General features: G+C 44.0%; 1 protein-coding gene across 2 annotated transcripts; it reads right to left on the bottom strand.

Moving 5' to 3' along the window:
- Nucleotides 1-3,590: 3,590 nt before the first annotated feature.
- BCL2L14 (BCL2 like 14) lies at nucleotides 3,591-18,897 on the bottom strand. 2 transcript variants are annotated; one of them, XM_054813442.1, is made up of 6 exons: nucleotides 18,652-18,897; nucleotides 10,559-10,963; nucleotides 8,103-8,276; nucleotides 7,097-7,164; nucleotides 5,808-6,080; nucleotides 3,591-5,066 (listed from the first exon to the last, which is right to left on the bottom strand). In XM_054813442.1, the coding sequence occupies exons 2-6, from the start codon at nucleotides 10,953-10,955 to the stop codon at nucleotides 5,025-5,027; spliced, it is 954 nt and encodes a 317-aa protein (XP_054669417.1). In that variant the 5' UTR covers nucleotides 10,956-10,963; nucleotides 18,652-18,897; the 3' UTR covers nucleotides 3,591-5,024. The 2 variants fall into 2 exon arrangements, with proteins under 2 accessions (XP_054669417.1, XP_054669418.1); XM_054813443.1 differs by having other exon boundaries at nucleotides 3,592-5,066; nucleotides 8,103-8,273.
- Between the last annotated feature and the right edge of the window lie 357 nt (nucleotides 18,898-19,254).

The following is a 19,254-nucleotide window of genomic DNA, read 5'->3' as shown; positions in this document are numbered from 1 at the left end:
GTTTTGAAAACCCCAGAACACCACCTGAGGGGGTTAATCTTTCAGGGTTTTTCTGGGAGAGGTTGAGGAGCTAGCTCAGGGCTTTTTGATGTTGGGGTTGGCAAGGCAAAACACAAGACTTGGCTGCTATTAACAGCCTTCCCTAGCTTTGCCAGAGAAGGTCAGTCACAAGGTCACCCTCACCTTTTCTCTGATGCTTAACGTGATGATAATGCCTGAAGCAATTCCTGTTTCCTCCGCCCTGCAGAAAATCTTTGTAACCCAGGTGCTCACAGGAAGGCAGCTTTCCCAAGATGCAAAGACACATGAGTTCAATGAAAGTAAAAAAAAAAAAAAAAAACCACAAACAAAAAAAAACCAAAAAAACCCCCCACCAAACAAGCCAGCTGAAGCCAGGCACGTGCAGCCTCTTTAAATACAGGTCACGTGTGTAGTTTTCCTGTATCCTGCTGTGGTTCATACCTCTGCCTCTGGCTGGTCCTAGAGCCTTGACCCACCAAAAGATTTTAATTTCACTACAGGCACCTATACTGAATATTTAGGCACCGCTGGCATCACCAAAGACTTCTGTCAGGCCTCGCTTAACAAAAACAGTCCCACACTTGCCTCCATTTCTGCCGCCAGACATGAGCAGAGCCCTCAGTCTGAGCAGTGATGAGCTTCTGGGTACCAACCATCCTCTTGCCTGTTTAGCAAACAGGACCAATCTAGCAGATGCTCCCTTGGATATATCATGTCAGGTTCGGGGGGAATGGAGAGGGTAATACTGGTGGTATTATCCAAGTGGTAGCATTATCCACATCAGCAGGGATTAGAACAGCCAGCTGGCATGCAAGAAAATCCAGGTTCAGATCTCTAGGGAAGATAACATAAGCATAACCCAAATTTTGCATTGCAGTGCTGTGTGTAATGAATATTTAAAGCAGAACTACTGCAGTAGCAGACAGAAAGTTCCACTTTGGGTGTTAAACTTCTAAAAACTTAAGCCCTATCTCTCTCCAGCATCTGTGATGAACTCGGTTTCTCATTTAGCTTGCTGGCTTTGGCTTGGAAGCATCTGAGCTTCCCCTTAGAGAAGAGGTAAGAGCCATGTTTGGCATAGATCTGCCAAAAAGTGACCCTGGGGTAGAAAGACAAGGGAAATACTATCGTGAAAGTCAGCATAGAGATCATATCAGTCACTAAAGACGCTGACTCCAGGAAGAAATCTTTTTGCAACCCATCATTTCTACCACCCCAGGCAGGAAATTGCATCATCTCTGCATCCACACAGCAAAAAGCCTTCTGTTTGGGCTGCAGCAGATATGCGGTGGAGGAAGTCATGGGACACAGGAGAAACCTTCTCTGTGGGTTGACTAGGATGGATCACAGTAGCTCCAATCCCAGAACATCTCCTAACCCTGCCCCACAACCTGCTGCAACAGAGCTGGGATTTCTGTCTCACTTCTGGGGTTTATACCATCCCTGGCAAGAGCATCACAGCCGCAGATAACAAACAAGCAAGGCGATCAGCTTTAATGTTTTCTGCTTGGTTCTCACCCTTCACTTGCGCTACAACGCCCCAGCTGTGAACTTTTAACCCTGAACTTGTTCCAGATTGTGAGCCTTTGCAGCAGACAAGTCAGAGGCAGTAAATCCACTTTTCAGACAATGGTGTCTGTTGAGCTGTTCTCCTCGGTGCTTCGCTGCAATTCACTTTCATCCACCTGCTGCTTTTCTGTCTACTCAAATATGTGCATCGGTAGTAGTAGCACGCTACTCACCTGTGGGAAGGAGAGAAAGGAGAAGCAGCTTAAAAAGAGGGAGATCACGCGATGCCGTGAGAAGACCAAAGGATGCCTCTATGTGCCTCATCGGCCTAATTTGGAGAAATACTGGATTTGCCAGCATTTCCTGAGAGTTGAAAGAAATCTAGCCTTCTGAGACATAACGCAAAGGTAAGTAACAGACAAGTAAAATGTTTGCATTTGGATGAAGGGTCCAGACTGTTTTCTACTATTTCTACCTCCTACTTACCGGATCAAGGGACACTGCAGTTGTGAGCCAGGGCAGAGCTCCTTCATGTGACACGTGTGCATGTGGACGTTAGGATCTTATTATCTGATGCTTTAGCTGCTCCAGTGAATGGCAGCTGGGGTAGGTCCCACTCGCTGCTTGGAGCCCCGGCTCTCCGAGGATGAGGTTAGGCTGGGACAGCAGCTCCCAGGTGCTATTGCAGCCTGCCCTGGTGGACTGACTCCCTTTAACACAGGGCAGAAGGAAGCTGCGGGACACTTCTACTGTCCTTTAAAAATAAATCCCAGCACCACCTGCACAGGGCTAAACTCTGTCATTGCAACCTTAATGCACAGTGAAGTCAGCTCATTTTAAAATCAAGCTTGCCGATGTAACAAATAGTGTGATGCTGACCTGGGTAGATACACAGTAAGAAAAATCCCAAGCGACACTTCTTGTTTTAACAGTAAACCTCTCTTTTACAGTAACACCCCAAATTGGCATCCTACAGCTAAACACAGACAAAGATGTCTTGTGAGAGATTAACGTAAAATGAAGGCATGGCCAGTCTCCTTCTTCACAACATCCCTTCTGCTTCCATAGATACCAAAACACACACGTTTGCCACTAGTTTAGTTATCACAGATTAAAAAAAGACAGCAAGATGAAGGCTGGTTGAGCCAGTAGTAGAGCTTTGTTAATTCATGCCAGGCAGCAGCAGTGGCAACAGCTCGGCGCTCAGCCTTGCTGACTGCTCTTAGAATAAGCGCAAGCCATCGTTCCGGCAAGGAGGTTACCACAGATCTCTGCCATAAAAGGAGTAGATTGCTCTTAAAATCTAACTGATGCGGATGACAAATGTTAAGAATGGCTAAATAAGAAACAGCTTACTTGGCTGATTTCCTATGCTGGCCCCTACTGCTACTGAAAAAAAAATCCCTCTTAACAAGCCAGAGAAAAATAAAAACCAGCTGAATATCTTTTCTTAGATGGCTAGTTTTCACATTCCCATCCAAGATGGTCTATTTTGCTGTTGGCTCCGCTCTTGGCATGAAACTGGCCCTGAGGTACAAAACTGGGGATGAGGGACAAGTGTGGGTTTAGGGGCTGCTAAATCTTCAGCTGGAAAACCACACTCACAGACACAGAATTTGCACCTCACTAAATAGCAGGCTGTTATTCAAGCAGAGAAAATTAGAAGAAGTGACTTCTGTAAGCTAACACCCAACTAATGGCCAACTGGTGAATGCTAGCAGACCGAGTCTAGTCTTAGTGTAATTAAAATGGAAGCAGATCTATTTCTTCAGAGCCAAGATCTAGCTAACAAGCCTGCTTTAGAAACCAATCAAATTTACAATAAAGCAGCAGCCTCCAATGTGTGGGAGGGTACAACACGTCACAATTCTTTTCCCATAGGAAAAAGATGTTGGAGAAAGAAACGGAAGGAGATGAACATCATTTTGAACTTTTGGGTAAGTGCTTGCCTCTCCCCCTCAAATCATCACCGCTTTAGGGGGCCATTTGAAGTGATCAGAAAGAGTGGATGTTGTTAAAATCTAAGGGAATCTTAGATTTACAGTTTAGGTGTTTCTCAACTCCTTTGAAGAAGGGAAACAAAGGTAACTCGCTGCCAACTTCTCTGTCTTTTGTTTCACACATACATGTCCAAACAGAGGCAGAGTTTGCTACACGAGTTGAAAGTTTAAGGTTTATTAGAAAAATACTTGATCTTTGATAGCATTGCATATTTTGCACTTCCAGTTAAAATGGTTTTTGTCACTGTCATTCAAATTCATGATTTGTTAACAACTTCTTGATGCAATCTTTGTAGTTAACGTACTTGTACGCACAGAATGAATACCCGTAATGGAAGGGCTTCTTACTGAGAGGCAGAGAGCCTGTTCAGGCTTCATTACCTGTTTGTACTGGAAAATCACAGAAGCGATGCCATGGTTTCACAGCTTCAGCAAATGTCCTGAGTTCCCTCTTTCTCCCCTGGGGACTTGCGGGGGATGGAAATCCAAAAGTCATCAACTAAATGGGTCACAAACTAAGCCTCAAAATCACGAATAGTTTCACTGGCATCTGCCTCTACTCTAAATGATGCACTGTTAGTCCTACCCCTGCCGCATAGACAGATTCAAGAACTCAGATCACTTGTTTTCAATGGCTGAAGGGCCAGTTCAATTTACAGAGAAATCCCTGAGATTACACATAGCATTGAGCTCCTGAATAAGGAGGAAAAGTGACACAGTAGGATAAGTTTTAAATTTCTTGGACTACAAAGCTCTCACAACATTTGCATCTTCCACATTAATGGACAAAATAATGCTGTAAAAGTCAACTTCTATTGCACTATGCTTTGAAAGGGTTTAAAACAAAAGAGTTCAAATTAAAAGCATCTGTAGGCAGATGAATTGTTTTTCTTGGGTGTACGGGGAAGGCACTGGAGTAAAAATCCCTCATTAACCTTACTTTGTCCCTTTCAAAAGTATAAAATGGCATCAGTAATTTGGAAAATCTAATCAGAGAAAGAGGGAGAGAGGAATCTGATAGCAGTGTGTAGGTGTATCTTCTAACAAGGGACTGTAGAACTGATAACATATGGTACCACTATGAACCACACAGACCTGGCAGCACTTGTCTCACTTGGTTGATGGTTGATCACAGTCCAGTGGTTCTTGATTGCATATTTTGATATTTTCCTCCTGTTTGCACTTTAACATCCATCCGTAGCAGTAGTAGCAAGCATCTCTACTTGGAAAGGTACCTGAAATCACTATCTGTGGGTCTGAATGCCCCAGGAGAGTTGGAAGTGCCTTCATATCCACTGAAGACCACTTCTACATCAATACCAACTTTAAGAAAATGCAACTGTACCCATTTGAGTTAGCCATGCAACACTCCAACCTTACATGGAAAAAATAAAAAGACATAGCCACTAATTATTCTGGCATAGGATTGCAGCAAGATCCTGTGTGTTCCTTAATGGAAGGCTCATGCACCCTGAAGAATGAATTCAGTCATGATTACTCTACTTCTTCCTGATCCAGTGAAGTCAAAGCCTTCTCCTGTAACATAGAAAGAAAACTTACAATTATAAAAACAATGTGGACCATCATCCTAATTTCAACTCTGCCAGTAGGTTTGCCAGGAGGATTTCCTGACCTTACATGCTATCTATTCCAATGGACACAGGCTGTACAGCTGCTGAATGTTTCCACTCACTTCATGAAGCACAAAAGGACTAGGATCTCCATTGCAAGTGCCTCCCAGCAAATCCAGGTGAATGAGCTACGAAGGGCAGCAGCTCAGCACCACTACTGGCAAAAGAGCACCTTGCACAACTGACTTTGAAAGAGGGATATGAAAATAAGCAGATGCTTTTCTGTAGGGAAAGTGGAAGCATACCACACCATAAGGGCAGACTGTATGAACTGCTGAACACCTATGCTGTCCCCAGAACAGCAGACTTCCAGGGAGAAGTATAGGATTAGGGCAAGCATATAGTTTCCTGGTGCTTCTCCCAGCCTTCAGCTATTTGTGGTGGAGAGACTGACTGTGCCAGGAATAGTGTTTTATACTTAACAACCCTGCATGAAGGTCTCCTATTGATTTTTAGACCTGTGTAAATAAAAAAACTTGCAGCATAGATGTCTTACAGCAAGTAATTCCACAGCTGGAGTACATGCTGTATTAAAGGATGTGCAGTTTGGTTTCGGTTGCATCTGGCCCATGTTAGTTCTGTGTAAGTGTGCTGCTTCAAGGTGCCTTAGGCCGCGCGCACAAGGCAAGGGAGGCAAAACACATACCCAGCCACCCTGGTCCTGAATCCATGGCTTGAAGTGTTCTCTGAGGTACTTTAATCCGAAGCCCAAGACCACGTTCATAGGATGGTTGTCCACAGCAGTAAGTCTGGCGGCAACTTCCATTGCAAAGGCAACTTTTGTGCATTGTATGCGGCCTCCTGGTTCTCTTGTTGAAGCCGCTGAGACATCCTCCAGCAACACATCAGTGATCCTCTTGAAGAAGGGGTAGGACAGCATGTCTTTAAAGCACTGATAGAAAACCCTGTCCTTTTTGATCTGAAAATAAGAATAAGGATTGGTTAAATTGAGCCACTTTTGTTGGTATTGCTTTCCCCATCTCATTGGGAAAGGAGAGCATCTCTAGGTAATACATGCAATATTGTCTAATTGTGCTGATGAATGCGAGAGACGACACAAAACCCACACCTTGCTGTAAAGCTGTTTCTTCAGGCACTGGAGGTGGCTCTATGTTTTTTCCTCAAAAATATCTTCATGTTTTTTTGCATTTGAATGAGAGAAGCAGAGAGAGAGAAAGCAAAACAAGTGTGACACTGATATTGAGACCTGCAAGCGAGGAGACGTGGGAATACAGGAGCAGTGGGAAGATGACAGTAAAAGCGAAGTTATGAGAAGTGCTGGCAACAGCTGCCATGCCAAGCTCCATTTGCTCAGTCATGGTCTTTGTGACGCTTCTTACTGTATCTGGGTACCTCTCTGCTGCAGGAGCTAGGCATGTTCTCCATGTGGGAGTATATTTTTAGAGCAGAAGGGGCAGCTAAAGAAGGGAGTAAAGGGAACAAGTACTTATATCTTTAATAGAGAAAATATCCACTCCACCTAATGGATTCATGCAGGGGTTCTATAAGTTTTGGGCAAGGCTTTCAAAATGCACTCAGAAGATTTATTTCCCTACAGCAACTCTCAAAGCTGTAGACTCTCACTCCTTCCACTGGGAACATCTTGCATGCCAAATTTGATGTGAACACAAGAGTTTCTCAGAGTCAGTCAAGTGCTCAAAATACCATCAAACTCAATGGGAATGAGGCAAGTGTCTCCTCTTTGAAATGCATGTTTTTGTTGCCCTCCTCCCCCACCCCAACAGAGATCTCTGCTAGTCCCCTGGTCTTAAGACAGATTTCAGGATGAATGGCGAAGGTTTCAGAAAGCCCTAGATGTGGGAAGAGAAATTCAGGATAGAGACAGTGTGTGCTAAGTTACAAAAATATTCACTCCCAAGAAAAGTGTAATCTCTCACTCTAGCCTGCGTAGCTTTTGAAAACAGAAGGAGTTACCTTTTCTTCTAGTTGGTCCCCTGATTGTCTTAACAGTGAAACTATTGTTTGTATTATCTTTTCTTCGTCTGTTAAAGAAAAGAGTAACATAAATATTGCAGCCTTTTAGTAGGATCCAGATAGCAAACTATGGCAAAAGCCTTTGTGTCACTTAGTCGTGAAAAGAACTGCTATTTTGTCGGAAATACAGAGTTGCATATCCAGGCTTTAAGCAGAAGCTCACTGTTCTAGTCTGCGTGGAGTAAGGAATGCTCTTTCTCCATCTGCCTGATGTTTTGCTCCATTTAAGAATCTGGGAAAGCGCAAGGGCTTTAACATTCCACTGCCAGCCCTTTGGGCTTTGAGGTATGTCTGATAACAGAACAAAGGAGCAGCTAGTAGAAGCCCATGATAATGGACTTAAAATTGGGGGGTGGGGGGGAATCCCCTCATCATTACCAGTTACACCTTCTGTAACTCATTAGGACAAACTCTGGGTTTGCCAGATTAAAGAAAACGGCAATATGGCAGAATCCCTCTTGTAACCAGAAATCCCTAGAAAGCTTGCATTAAAACTAAATCTCTGCAGACATCATAGACAACAAGCAGGTCATACTTTTAATTGAGATTGTTGAGCAGTGTTGTGCCGTCACCGAAGAGGGATTGACCAAGACGTTATTGCCTCAAGGACTGGTCTTTAGCCTTAGAGCCTCAGTGTATTACTCTGCCCCCAGCCCTGCCACGTCTGCCACTGCTCTGTCACCTTAAGTCCCTTTACCTTCATCCTCCTTTTCTCACGTCACACCTCCTTGGATTTTTAAGGATACTCCCTTTAATTGCAGTAGGAGGCAGGACTTGTTAGAGGACTGCAAGAGCAGTTCCTGAAAATGTGGGCAACAGAGCAAGAACCAGCAGAGCAAACTTCCCTCTTCACAGCTTCTTACTGCAGAAGTCCCGAATGCTTCACCATGTCTAAATGCCTCAGTGTGCAATCCCAACCCATGAGCATGAAATTCTTCACCCTTACCGTGTTCCTCACCCTCACTTCCAACAGTAGGATCACTATCATCTTGTTTTTCACGCAGAGTCCGATATTGACATGTTATCTTGAAAGACTCATCTGAAGGAGGTTCCTGGGATCTGGCAGTAACAAGCTTGACAAGTTTGTCTGCAATGTGGTTGACATCTGCTGTTTCACCTGCTTGGGAAGGAGGGTAAGAAATAAAGGCAATTAATCTTTCCAGGAAATAATTCAGTGATTTACTGGTTTACATGCCCCCTGAGGTGGAAGTACCCATATGATACTAAGACATACATTTCCCCATGCTGGGGCTTTGCTATTGCTTGAGATCAGCTGGTAATAAATTAGAGAGACAAGTAAAGCAGTACAACCCCTTTCTAGTATTTGAGCAGCAGCTAACTATACAAAGGCCATACAGAAGCAAGCGTGAGTGCTGCTCACTAGCCTACATCCTTGCAAGCCAGAAGCACACCGTGTATTAAGAAACGTGAGAGTACTGCTCTATAGGAGTGTGAATCTTAGACCTTACTGTGAGGGTGGTATTGCTCGTGATTAGTTCATCTGTAGGTCCAGATTAAGAAAAGATGGTGTATTTGAATGCTCTTTCCTTGTTTCTATGGGCTAATCCATGAGCAAGGGAGAAGCAGAATTCACTTCAGCGGCACCTCTAGCACAAAAGCTTCTCGTGTCCTCGACACTGCTGTATTAAGCAGACACGAATATTGGGAGAACTCAGTAACCAGACTGCTTTACCCCTTGTGTAATGACCCTGTTTAGGACATTTCCATCTCCTTGTTTGCCTGCAGAGCTTGTCAGGGAGCTGCTCAACTTCTAGGAAGAGGATTGGGCTGTTCATGACTTTGGAAAACTAAGATTAGGCAACCGGTTTTAAATTGAACAGGCCTTTGATTTAGATGGGTTATCACCAAAAACACCCCTATTTGCTGCAGAATGGCCTGGGCAAGCTTGCAGTGCAGCTGCTAGCCATATAAGTGACAAAATAATAATAATCATGATGTTTTAGGAATTGGACCGGCAATCTGCTGAAGGGCAAGTAAAGCCCAGATTTGAAGCCAAGCAGAATCCCTGGGGAGGGTAACACCCAGCACCAGGAGGTTTTACCTCGAGGCCACACTGCCGCCCATGCTGCAGGGAACACGGCGATGTATTGGCAGGGCCATCAAGTGATTGCACCCAAACTATCGAACGCTTTCCTTGGCAATGTGAAAATAAAATGGACATAAAACTAGATATTTGCATGCAGACGTATGTCACGGGCAACCAAACAATGGAAAGGTATAGATATTTCCCCCTAGCAAATGGCACCGGGCTGAGGCAGGGACCCTTTCTTGAGAAATGCAGCTGGATTTGGCAGGAGGAAGAATTATGGGCTTGGTGGGTAAAAGCTGGCCCAGGACAGTTAAATTGATCAGGGCATCAGGCTGAAGAAGTCAGCGATGGATAATTTTTAGAAACATCTTTAAATGTGGTGAAGGGGAGAGCAACTGCTGCAACACTGACAGTATCAAACTGGGACAAATTAAAAAAACCCTTACCTTATGTATATGAAAATTATATGGCAACCTATCATATACTGTATGTGGCATCTTAATGGGGATACCTCATCCTCCTCTCTCAGTCTTGTATGAGAAGTTAAGGTATTGGTTATTTTCCAGAGCGGAACAGGTAAAATCTCATTGCTTGCAACACAGCACCAGATGTGAGGCTGGCATTGGGGGCTGGGATACAGGATGTTTATATGGAGGGCATCCCTGGGTGTCAGATGGATTACAGCCACCTACCACCTCTTCTTCCAACACGTGGGAGGGCAGGTTCAGACTTAATATAGTAGGAACGTGTAAAGGAGAGTTAGATAACTCTGGAAGACTGTTTCTATTTAAGATACACAGTGGGGTTATGAGAGGTGGCCCAGAGACAAGGGCTGCTCTGTGCTTGAGGCTGGTCACTGCCAACTGTTTGTCACCGGAGTTTCAAGCAGAATCTAGCATTTCTGACTTTAGTGTGGAATATTTATTGCATGATAAAGCTCCTTGAATGGACCTTCAAAAAACTTCTCTTCCTTGATTTTAGTGTGGAGGTCTTCAGTTTGACCAGTCTTTTATGTTTTATTTCTAACCTGACATGAAAAAGAAAAAGCCAATGCTCAGGAAAAAACCCTTGCCACGCAAAACCAATACAACTGTGTAATTATATGATAGTTTACCACCATACAATGGAAAACAGAAAAGCCAGTCACAAGCATGAATCTTGTGTGTGCAAGCACTACTGAAGATCTGGCAATCTGCCTTCCTAATTGGAAATCAATAGAGCTAGTGTAAGCGGTGACCAAAAAGTAAAAGAAACCAACTTCCTCCTCCTGCCTTTCCACAGGCCACCAGCCATTTAAGCTATTTAGAGAGAGATTTAAAGACAAACAGCAAAAGGAAAGAACTAAGACATACTTGTCTGATGCTGAGAATTCTCTTCTTGAAGGCTCGCAGATTGTGCCTTAAATTTTAAGAAATATGCCCTGTGACCTTGGTTCCATAACAGTGTTTGGGGGTTTTCCTGCTCTGCTCTGCCACAGAGAACAGGTAAACAGTATCCTGGATGATATTTTGGGTTTGCATCCTTTCTGCCCTGCAGTTCCACCCGGCCACCCTGGAATTGAATTCCCGCTCTTCTCCCGATTAAGGACGATGATTTCTGCACATTGGCCTCATTTTTCAGAAGTTTTCCATATCTACTAACGGACAACCGCCTCCGGGCGTAGGCCATTAGAATCCTGTATTCTATGCTGTCTCGCTCATCATCTTCCAGCGGTATTGCTTCCATACAGACATCACTTGGCGAAGACATCTTGGTCCCTGCAAGAACAAATTCTTAGTCTCAGTGGCTTAGGGAACAGCCTGTTTTTCATGAACACCAACCAGTACTTAACATTTCTACAGAACCTTATAAACTTCAGTGATGTAAAGAATATTGCAGTACCTGGGAGCTGAAGAAGCACTGTTTTTAGAAAGAGAATTTGGTGACTGAGAAATACCTCAGGCAGCAATCAAGGCCATCAAAGAACAGGAACAAGAGATCTGTTACATTGCTCTTAACTGCACATGGTGGCTTAGACAGGAAAGACGAGGAAATTCAAGGATTATTCAATGGTCAGGGTGCAGTGCAGGAAAAGAGGAAAGCCCATAACAGCAACAACTGATTCTCGGGATGGAAAGAAAAATGATTCATCAAAGCGTTGCAAAGGAAAAGTCTATACTGTGGCTCACATGAGCAAGTATCTGCATACAGGAGAATCATGCTTTCGGAGCAAGTTTTGACAAATTCAGGTCCTGAGTATTCTAGGTAGGAAAGCAAGCAAGAACTAGCCCAAACATTAGGAAAAAATATGACAGTTACCTATCGTAATGTTCTCAACTGTCCCTTTCGCTTTCGGGGGACCTGAATCAACAATGTTGCGTGTTTGCGGGCAATGGATGGTGCGGCGGGACTTACCTAGTGTAACTTGTTCTTGTCCAAATAAACATACCGATCACACAGCACGCACGTGCATATTGCCACCTTCCTGTTTCCCTACACGTTGTAGCTTACCAAGCCGCAGCGTGAAACACTCTTACGTTTTTGCTTTGCGCTAGATCCTTTTGCTACCCGGCCTCCCTTAACCCAGAGAAACAAGAGGAAGGAACGAGAGGGATCAGCTGTGATGCAGTGACCTGAGAAGGTCTCTTCTGCAGAGCCCAGGTGAGGTTTTAGATGTTTGAGCAGGCAGCTCAGACCACGGACATGAGGCTTTCTGCAACGCCTCTGTTCAATGACTCATGCAAAGTCAAACAAAACTACGCACGCATCCAGTACCTGTCACTGGGATCTCTGTTGCTGACAGGCCGAAATAGGAGGTTTCTGTCCCCACTGCCCTCTCTTAAACAAGTACCAAATTCACACAGGCTGTGGCCTCAGACTGAGAGAAACAAATTTAAGCTAATTTCTTCCTGTCTGAAATATCATTCAGCTATTTGTTGCTTTGAATGTAACGCTGTTGCTGATATGAATCCAACAGGACGTTAAATCCTAAGCGTGGAGACTCATGTTTGTGAGTTAGACACACACCCCCTGAGGTGAGGGAAATCAGTGGGAGGGGGGTGCCTTGCTCCCCCATGTATTTTTAACTTCTGCCATTGGGATAAGAGCAAGCCATCCCTCCTAAGTCACAACAACAGTGCAGCTGCTCCGTAGGAGGTAGCTATCTAGAGCAGCCTTATTCTGCAGGGGTCTGCAGGCACGGCAAAGGGGTATGAAGGGACCTGGGCACCCTGTTTCTTCAGAGGTGCAAGGCTCGGAGGCAGGAAGATTGCCAGGCTGCGCTTTAATTGCAAATGATCTGTCTTTACTGCGCAGAGATCTGAAGGTACTAGCTGCTTCCTTCAAACTCCAGGAAACTGCAAGTTCTTGTGCTATGATCCATCTGTTACCCTAAAACTTTCTTTTTCCTAAGTATGAGGGTGAAATAAGTCATATGCATGTATGAAGCGCCAAATCTTCATCTGGTGTAAACCATTCTAGTCCCATGAAAATCCACAGGAGGATACTGGCTCACCTTTAGCAAAAGTCTCACCTTAAGCTTCTGATCTTTTTGAACAGACACCTCACCTCACATGCATCTCATTTCACTACTCAGGTATAAAGGATGTACCATTTGTCTTCTGGATATAGGTGGTGTTAGGACTGACACACTTAAAGGGGGGTTAATAAAAAAGTTGGAAATGACTGATTAATCAAAAAAGATTTCCCTGCTCCAGTAAGTTATGGGAAGAAACAAAGCCCAGCTGATTTGTCACCTTGTTTTCAATACTACTTTTATTGTAAGATTTTAACTTCATTTTGGTTAAGTTTCACATCTGTAACCTTTTAAGTTATATATCAAAAAAAGAAAAGTTTTGTGGCAATCTGTGTTTTGCCATTAGCTGTAGAAAGCAACCGGTATAACAAAACTTAGATAAGCCACTTCCACCATGCTAAATTGGTTTTTGGTGGTGGTGTTGAAGGAAGAAAGGAACATATGAACTCCAAAACCCTGCTTACCAAAATGTATGAGCATCAGAAATTAGACCAACTCCAAACCCATGGCTTAGTTCAGCACTGTCCTTACTGGGGAAGGGGATGAGGAAAGGAAAAGGGAAGAGGAAGGAGAGGAGAAAGGAAAAGAAGAAAGGAAAAGGATTGAGGAGGAAGAAACCTGGAAGTGTCGCATCATAGGTCCAACATGACTGTTCCTCTAACCTTGCACTGCTAAATGCATCTATGCAGCTCACAGTCTGCATCCCTTTTTAGAGACTCTATTTTTCCCTCGAGAGAAAGGACTGTTTCAGATGCTGCCTTGGGATATCACTGGATTCCACTTCCACTTTAGGATAGTCACTAAAGAAGTGAGAATGGGAATAGTGTGATAGGGAGAATGGGGAAAAAAAAACCTAGAAAAAGGAAAGACGACTTGTTTATCTCTCAGGGAGCTGCTATGTTAAGTCATTCCATGAGTGAGCCAAAACGTAATTTCCCAGTCATGCTGGAGTTAAGCTATTGACACATCACCAAGCCAAGCCTCTAACACCCTGTCTCAAACACGTGGCAACGGCCCCTCTGAAATTTTCTTCCCAGTGCAAGCCTGGGTGCCGGCTTGCTTAGTTTTCTGCTAGCAGTGTGCTGCGATTTAATGTTTAGAAATCTATACTTCACGTGGCAAAACATCTTGCTATGCCTGGGTGAGAATTTATCCCGATACCATCCAAGGTACAAGCAACTACGTTGTCTTCTAACAGCCTCCTGGGCTTCAGCGGAAGCCCCATCCTGCGAAGGGCCCAGTACCGCGCCAAGAGCTCTTGCTCGCAAGGTCATGCCAAGGTGAGTCTCTGTTTGCTGGACACGTCCAGGGCAGTTTGGAGGCCAGGGAAGAGTGCACAAGTTCCTCTTCTCTTGCTAGCTGCTGCCTTGAGATATTCAAAGGGTCAGCAGGAGCTTTACGTCTTCTCGCAGCGTTCGTGCAGGCAGCTTTAATGAACCTGCAAGGAAAACTGAAAGCCCAGCAGGAAAATGTCAGCAAGAGACTGTTACAAGAAGCAAAGTGGAGAAAAAGAACTGGGAACAGAGAAAAAAAAGGAGAACTCAAATAATGCAAGACACGGGGCTGCTGCTTTGTCACTGCGCCTAGGAAGGGAGCGCTGATGTGCATACCACCCTCGGGATGCCGGGGAGCAATGGTAAGGCCTTTGCCATGTCCCGTGATTGTTTGAGCCCATCTCCCAGTGCAAACCAGAGTAGCTTAAAGAGTGTTTTCAGCTGCACTGCACTTTGCAGTGTCTCCGCTACACAGAAAGCAAGGCTACAGCAAATCCCTTCAGCTAGTCAAGGAGCCCAGGAACAGGAACTTTGCCCTGGAAACCAGGCCAAGCATTTATTTCATTTTGAAGTTTGTCCAGAAATAGAGAGAAAATTTTAAAGGTTATGCCATTCTCTTGCATTATTTAATACTTTATGCAAACTCCTCCTTGAAAAGATCTAACTTCGCCCTTCAGATCAGACACCGATGCTACTCAAAACAGCACAGCCTTCCCCACCATGGGTACTCTTTATAGATCTAAAATAATTTGTGTAGCATTCATATATACTCATTTTTCTCTAATATAGATAACAATATAAAAATAGATAAGGTATATGTAGAAAACCTATATGAATGATAAAGTAATTATATAAAATAATATAAAATTTCATTCCCAAACAGCAAGTGGAATTATCAGTAGTCGCATTAAAAAACCCTTACAGCTCTATACACTGGGCTATTACTTGTACGTTGATAACAGCCCTACTCAAGGTGGCTGTACAGATAAAAATCAAACAAGAGTTCAAAGGCTGGACTCCTAAACGAGGCTAAGTGCAGACCAATAGCAGGAGGTCTGGTATTATTACAGCTTGGTAGTACGTAACATCAAATAAGCACTTGTACGTCAGGTGCCGCTGTACGGCTAAGCCTGTGCCTTGCTCTGACGGGGAACCTCTGAGAAATGAAACAAATTAAGTCAGTAAAAATGCGATATAGGAACTTCCTTACTGGGACTTTTTTGACCACTGACGTCTCTGAAAATTCTCACCCCTGTGTATACAACGAGGCTGGAGGAGGGTAAAAAGAGGACAAGTAGTCACAGTTTATAGCTCATTTATGCCATTACTTACAGACAGCAAGAAAAGGAGGTATCATCACATGCTGATGAGCATTTATAAAGGAGACTGCCAGTAGCTAACTTGTTTTTCAGTTCATTTTAAAGTTTGAAATCTTAATTTGCAACTTATGTCTATCTTTAGACTTAGTTCTTCATACTATAATCACGTTATTTTTCCAATATCCCATCTGGTGTGGGCCAGAGATGAGCCAGGTCTTTTGCAGAAGCAGCACTCACTTTGCTTGAACTCTTTCTCAGAAATGAATTTGTGTAAAGAAACCTTTTTTAATGCAAGCATTGATTCGGTTTGACGAATACTTGGAAGTCCTGCTAAAACTCAAATTTGCATATTATTTCCTAGGATGATTAAAAGAAACTCAGAGGATCAGATTATGGAGAGTAGCAGCACGGTATCATTCTGTCTACTTAAAAACTCTGGTCTAAATTATTTATCTTCTGGAGCTTGCAGGCTCTAAGGGAGCAGCGTTACCCCCTCCGTCCTTACTCGCTTCCAGACCTTTTCCTCCCATTGCCAAATGTCACATCCACGTGCCGTGTCCCAGAAAATGGAAACTGAACTGCCAACACTCATGGTGGTACGTTTAGCTATAACCCTCCATCCACTTCAAGAATTATCCACCAGGATGGAGAAATTTGGCAAAAACACAGATGGACTTCTGTGAACACCAAGACTGACAAAACCTGCTTTCCTGTGGAGTCTTGGAGAGCCAATACTGGCTAAACTTGCACATGTCCACAAAAACACCCCCCAAAACTCATAGCACTGTAACATCGCACTGGGCCAATTGCAACTAAAATCTTGAGAAGTTTATTATATGAGCCTGGGTCAGCAGGATACAGAACAGAAACCATAAAAAAAAAGAGATAAACTAGCAACATGACTGTTTAATGTTTGTTAGGAGGAAGTGTAGCCTGGAGGTTCATGTATAGATGAAATAACTGATTAGGAGAGTGCCCAGCTATAGGCCTGTGTTCAGCAAAACTGGACCAAGTGGTGTGCTAGCTATGCCATTTCTTGACAGTTTTTGTATTGCTGTTATTTACCGATATATAGTTCCACGTATAGCTGCAAACCACCACGGTGGCTAACTCTGCCGGTCCTCTTGGCCCATGCTCACCACAGACGCTGCTTGAGCCCAAACTTGGGTGCTGCAGTCGTGCTTTCCCAGCCCCTCCTCTCCTAACGCTGCTGGTGCGCCTCCCGTCCTTCCTCCTCAGGTGCCCACAGAGCACAGACAAGCTCTACCGCTGTTTCTTCCACGGGAAGGTTCATCTTCCTGCCTCATGGACAGACCTGGGATTTACCACCAAAAGGCTTAGGGACCTTGACCGAGGAGGGGCAATGTCAGTGCTGACCCTGCTGTTTGGCTTGATTCCCCGTCACATACGCTCTCATAAGCGCTAGCAAACGCTGGGGGGACATAGGTAGCTGAAGATGGCTCTGCAGCATGAGGCAGTGCCTGCCCTGAAAGGCTGAACAGACGAAGCAGAAAAGAGAAGTGAAAAAGGTCCCTGAAAAACTATCATAGAATCAGCGTAGAATCATAGAATCATTTTTGTTGCAAAAGACCTTTAAGATCATCGAGTCCAACCGTAAAATTAGCACTGCCAAGTCCACCACTGAACCATGTCCCTAAGTACCACGTCTACATGTCTTTTAAATACCTCCCAGGGTGGTGACTCAACCACTTCCCTGGGCAGCCTGTTCCAGTGCTTGATAAGCCTTTTGGTGAAGACATTTTTTCCTAATATCCAATCTAAACCTCCCCTGGTACAACTTGAGGCTGTTTCCTCTGGTCCTAACTAACAATCCTTGTTCACGTCTGGTCTAGTGCTTCTCTCAACCAGCAGAGACAGAAATGCAGTTGCTTGCCTGGGACGCCAGTTCTAAATAAAACACTTTATTTTTGAGGCAATGCTGGAGAAAGGCGCTACCTTTCTTTCTCATCCCGGGTGCGGGTCTTTCCCTTCAGCTCTGCTGTCACATACAGAGGAGCAGATTGGGGCGGCTGGTATTGGAGACTCTCGTGCAGGGGGAAGCAAAGGGCAGGATTCCTCTAACAGCTCTTCAAGCTAGATCCTTTCCTCTAGGTGGATGACCCTAAATTACTGATAGCTCTCATGGAGAAAAGCAGAACCATCACGGGTCTCCAGAGTTCATTAGTATGCAAGCAGCGTACTTCACTGAAGAAATATTTTGTACATACTGAATCATTCTCATAAAACCCTTACCAATAGGTATTGTCTGTGCAAGAGAGGCTGTACTGTTCTAAACTGTAGAGATGCTGTGGAAAGCTGGTTTTACACACAAGCCCACCAGAAAGGACCTCTCCGCGCGGTACCGCAATACAGTTGCCTCTGGGATGGAAAGCAGTAACTTGCAAGCTGAAGGATTATGTGCCCCTTATTTAATCTTAACTATATTGGATACAACTTAATTAGTGAAGGGAGAGTTACACTAGGATGCCAAGGAAAACATCCCTAGTGGCAACAGATTTTTCACGAGCACTGTTGTGCAACACATACAACACATGCTATATAAAAAGGTCTATGCTGATACACGTCTTTCAGAAGAGAAGTTGTCTGCTAGTTTGCAGCTGTCCAGAAGTATTTCTCATATTCTAAGCTGAGAGGCTGCCAAAGACTCAGCCTCTAGAAGAGAAGTGATGCACTACTCGGCTTTCAGCACCAGCAGAAATGGTAAAGCATGTATTTATGACCTCCAATAGACTAAATCGGCTGTCCCTGTGCAGCAAAGATCTGGGAGTAAAAAGGGAAGAATAGATCTGGTTGCTGATGATTTCAGAGGAGCATGTCACCTGCTGAATCACCTCCACCATTTACTTGCTTGGATTAGAGTTTCTTTCAGTTGTAAATGAAGGCATTTTACCAGCAAGAGGTGACCTAGCTTCAACTGGGCCGACTTGTAAGAACCACGTGGTGAGGATTTAAGCCTACATGAATACACTGGGATAGTCCCATATTTTAAATTCAACCTTCCACACCTAACTTTAGTGTGGTTGGCAGAAAAGGACTTTGCTCTCCTTGGCTAGATATGTCAATCTCTTCTTTCAAAAGCACACAGCCAACAGCAGCAAAGCGTGTATGGCAGCTCCAAAAGTCCCAGGGCAGTTCCTTCCCTTTTTGACACCACAGCTAGACCTGAAAGTACGTTGTTTAGTATCTAAATTAACGATGATAAATACAGCCATTTAATCCATATACCAATAAGATTCAGAGGTCTCATGCTGGATTATAGACAGCCAAACATTACCCAAGAGAAACCAAGTTCAGAGAAGAAAAGGGGGGTTTATTACCTTCCGGGTCTATTGCACCAGCAGCCCTGAGTGCCCGCTGATCTCAATTCTTTCTCCTCCTCTTCCAGTGGCTAGGCTTGTTTTGCTAGAGCCAGCCTTGCAAGTTCACTTCTTCTATTTAATGTTTTCAGTCTTTCATCAAAACATATGTTCATAAGCTTTCACTAAGAAGGCTGCTGCACTTGCAATAAAAAAGAAGTGCCCCGTGTACTTCCTTATGAGACCAGTGTTCAAACATGTCAGCTCACTTATAAAAAGCAGAAAGAGTAGGGCCGGCCCCTCCCGCACGTGACGCTCTCAGCAGCACACTAGGCAAGGGGAAAAGTCTATAGCTCTTTGGGGCTTCTTGCCAAACGCTATCTTTTTTTTCTTTTTTTTTTTCCATCCAAACCTTTTTTTTCCTCCATCGTACAGGTCAAATCAAATCATCATTTTGATACAGGAAGGTTTTTTAAAGTGTTTTGAAAACACTTATACCTCCTCTTCTATAAACAACCGTAAATTAGTCCATGGTTTTTCACATGTTGTTCCATTCTTTTTTCTAAAGTCATGTTAAACATTAATTAGATAAGATTGGTAAAATACTTGCAACAGTGACATGGC

Source organism: Grus americana, chromosome 1 (genome assembly GCF_028858705.1).
Source record: "Grus americana isolate bGruAme1 chromosome 1, bGruAme1.mat, whole genome shotgun sequence".
NCBI lineage: Eukaryota > Metazoa > Chordata > Aves > Gruiformes > Gruidae > Grus > Grus americana.
The sequence above is the reverse complement of the archived record's forward strand: the minus strand, read 5'-3'. Positions and strand labels throughout refer to the sequence as shown.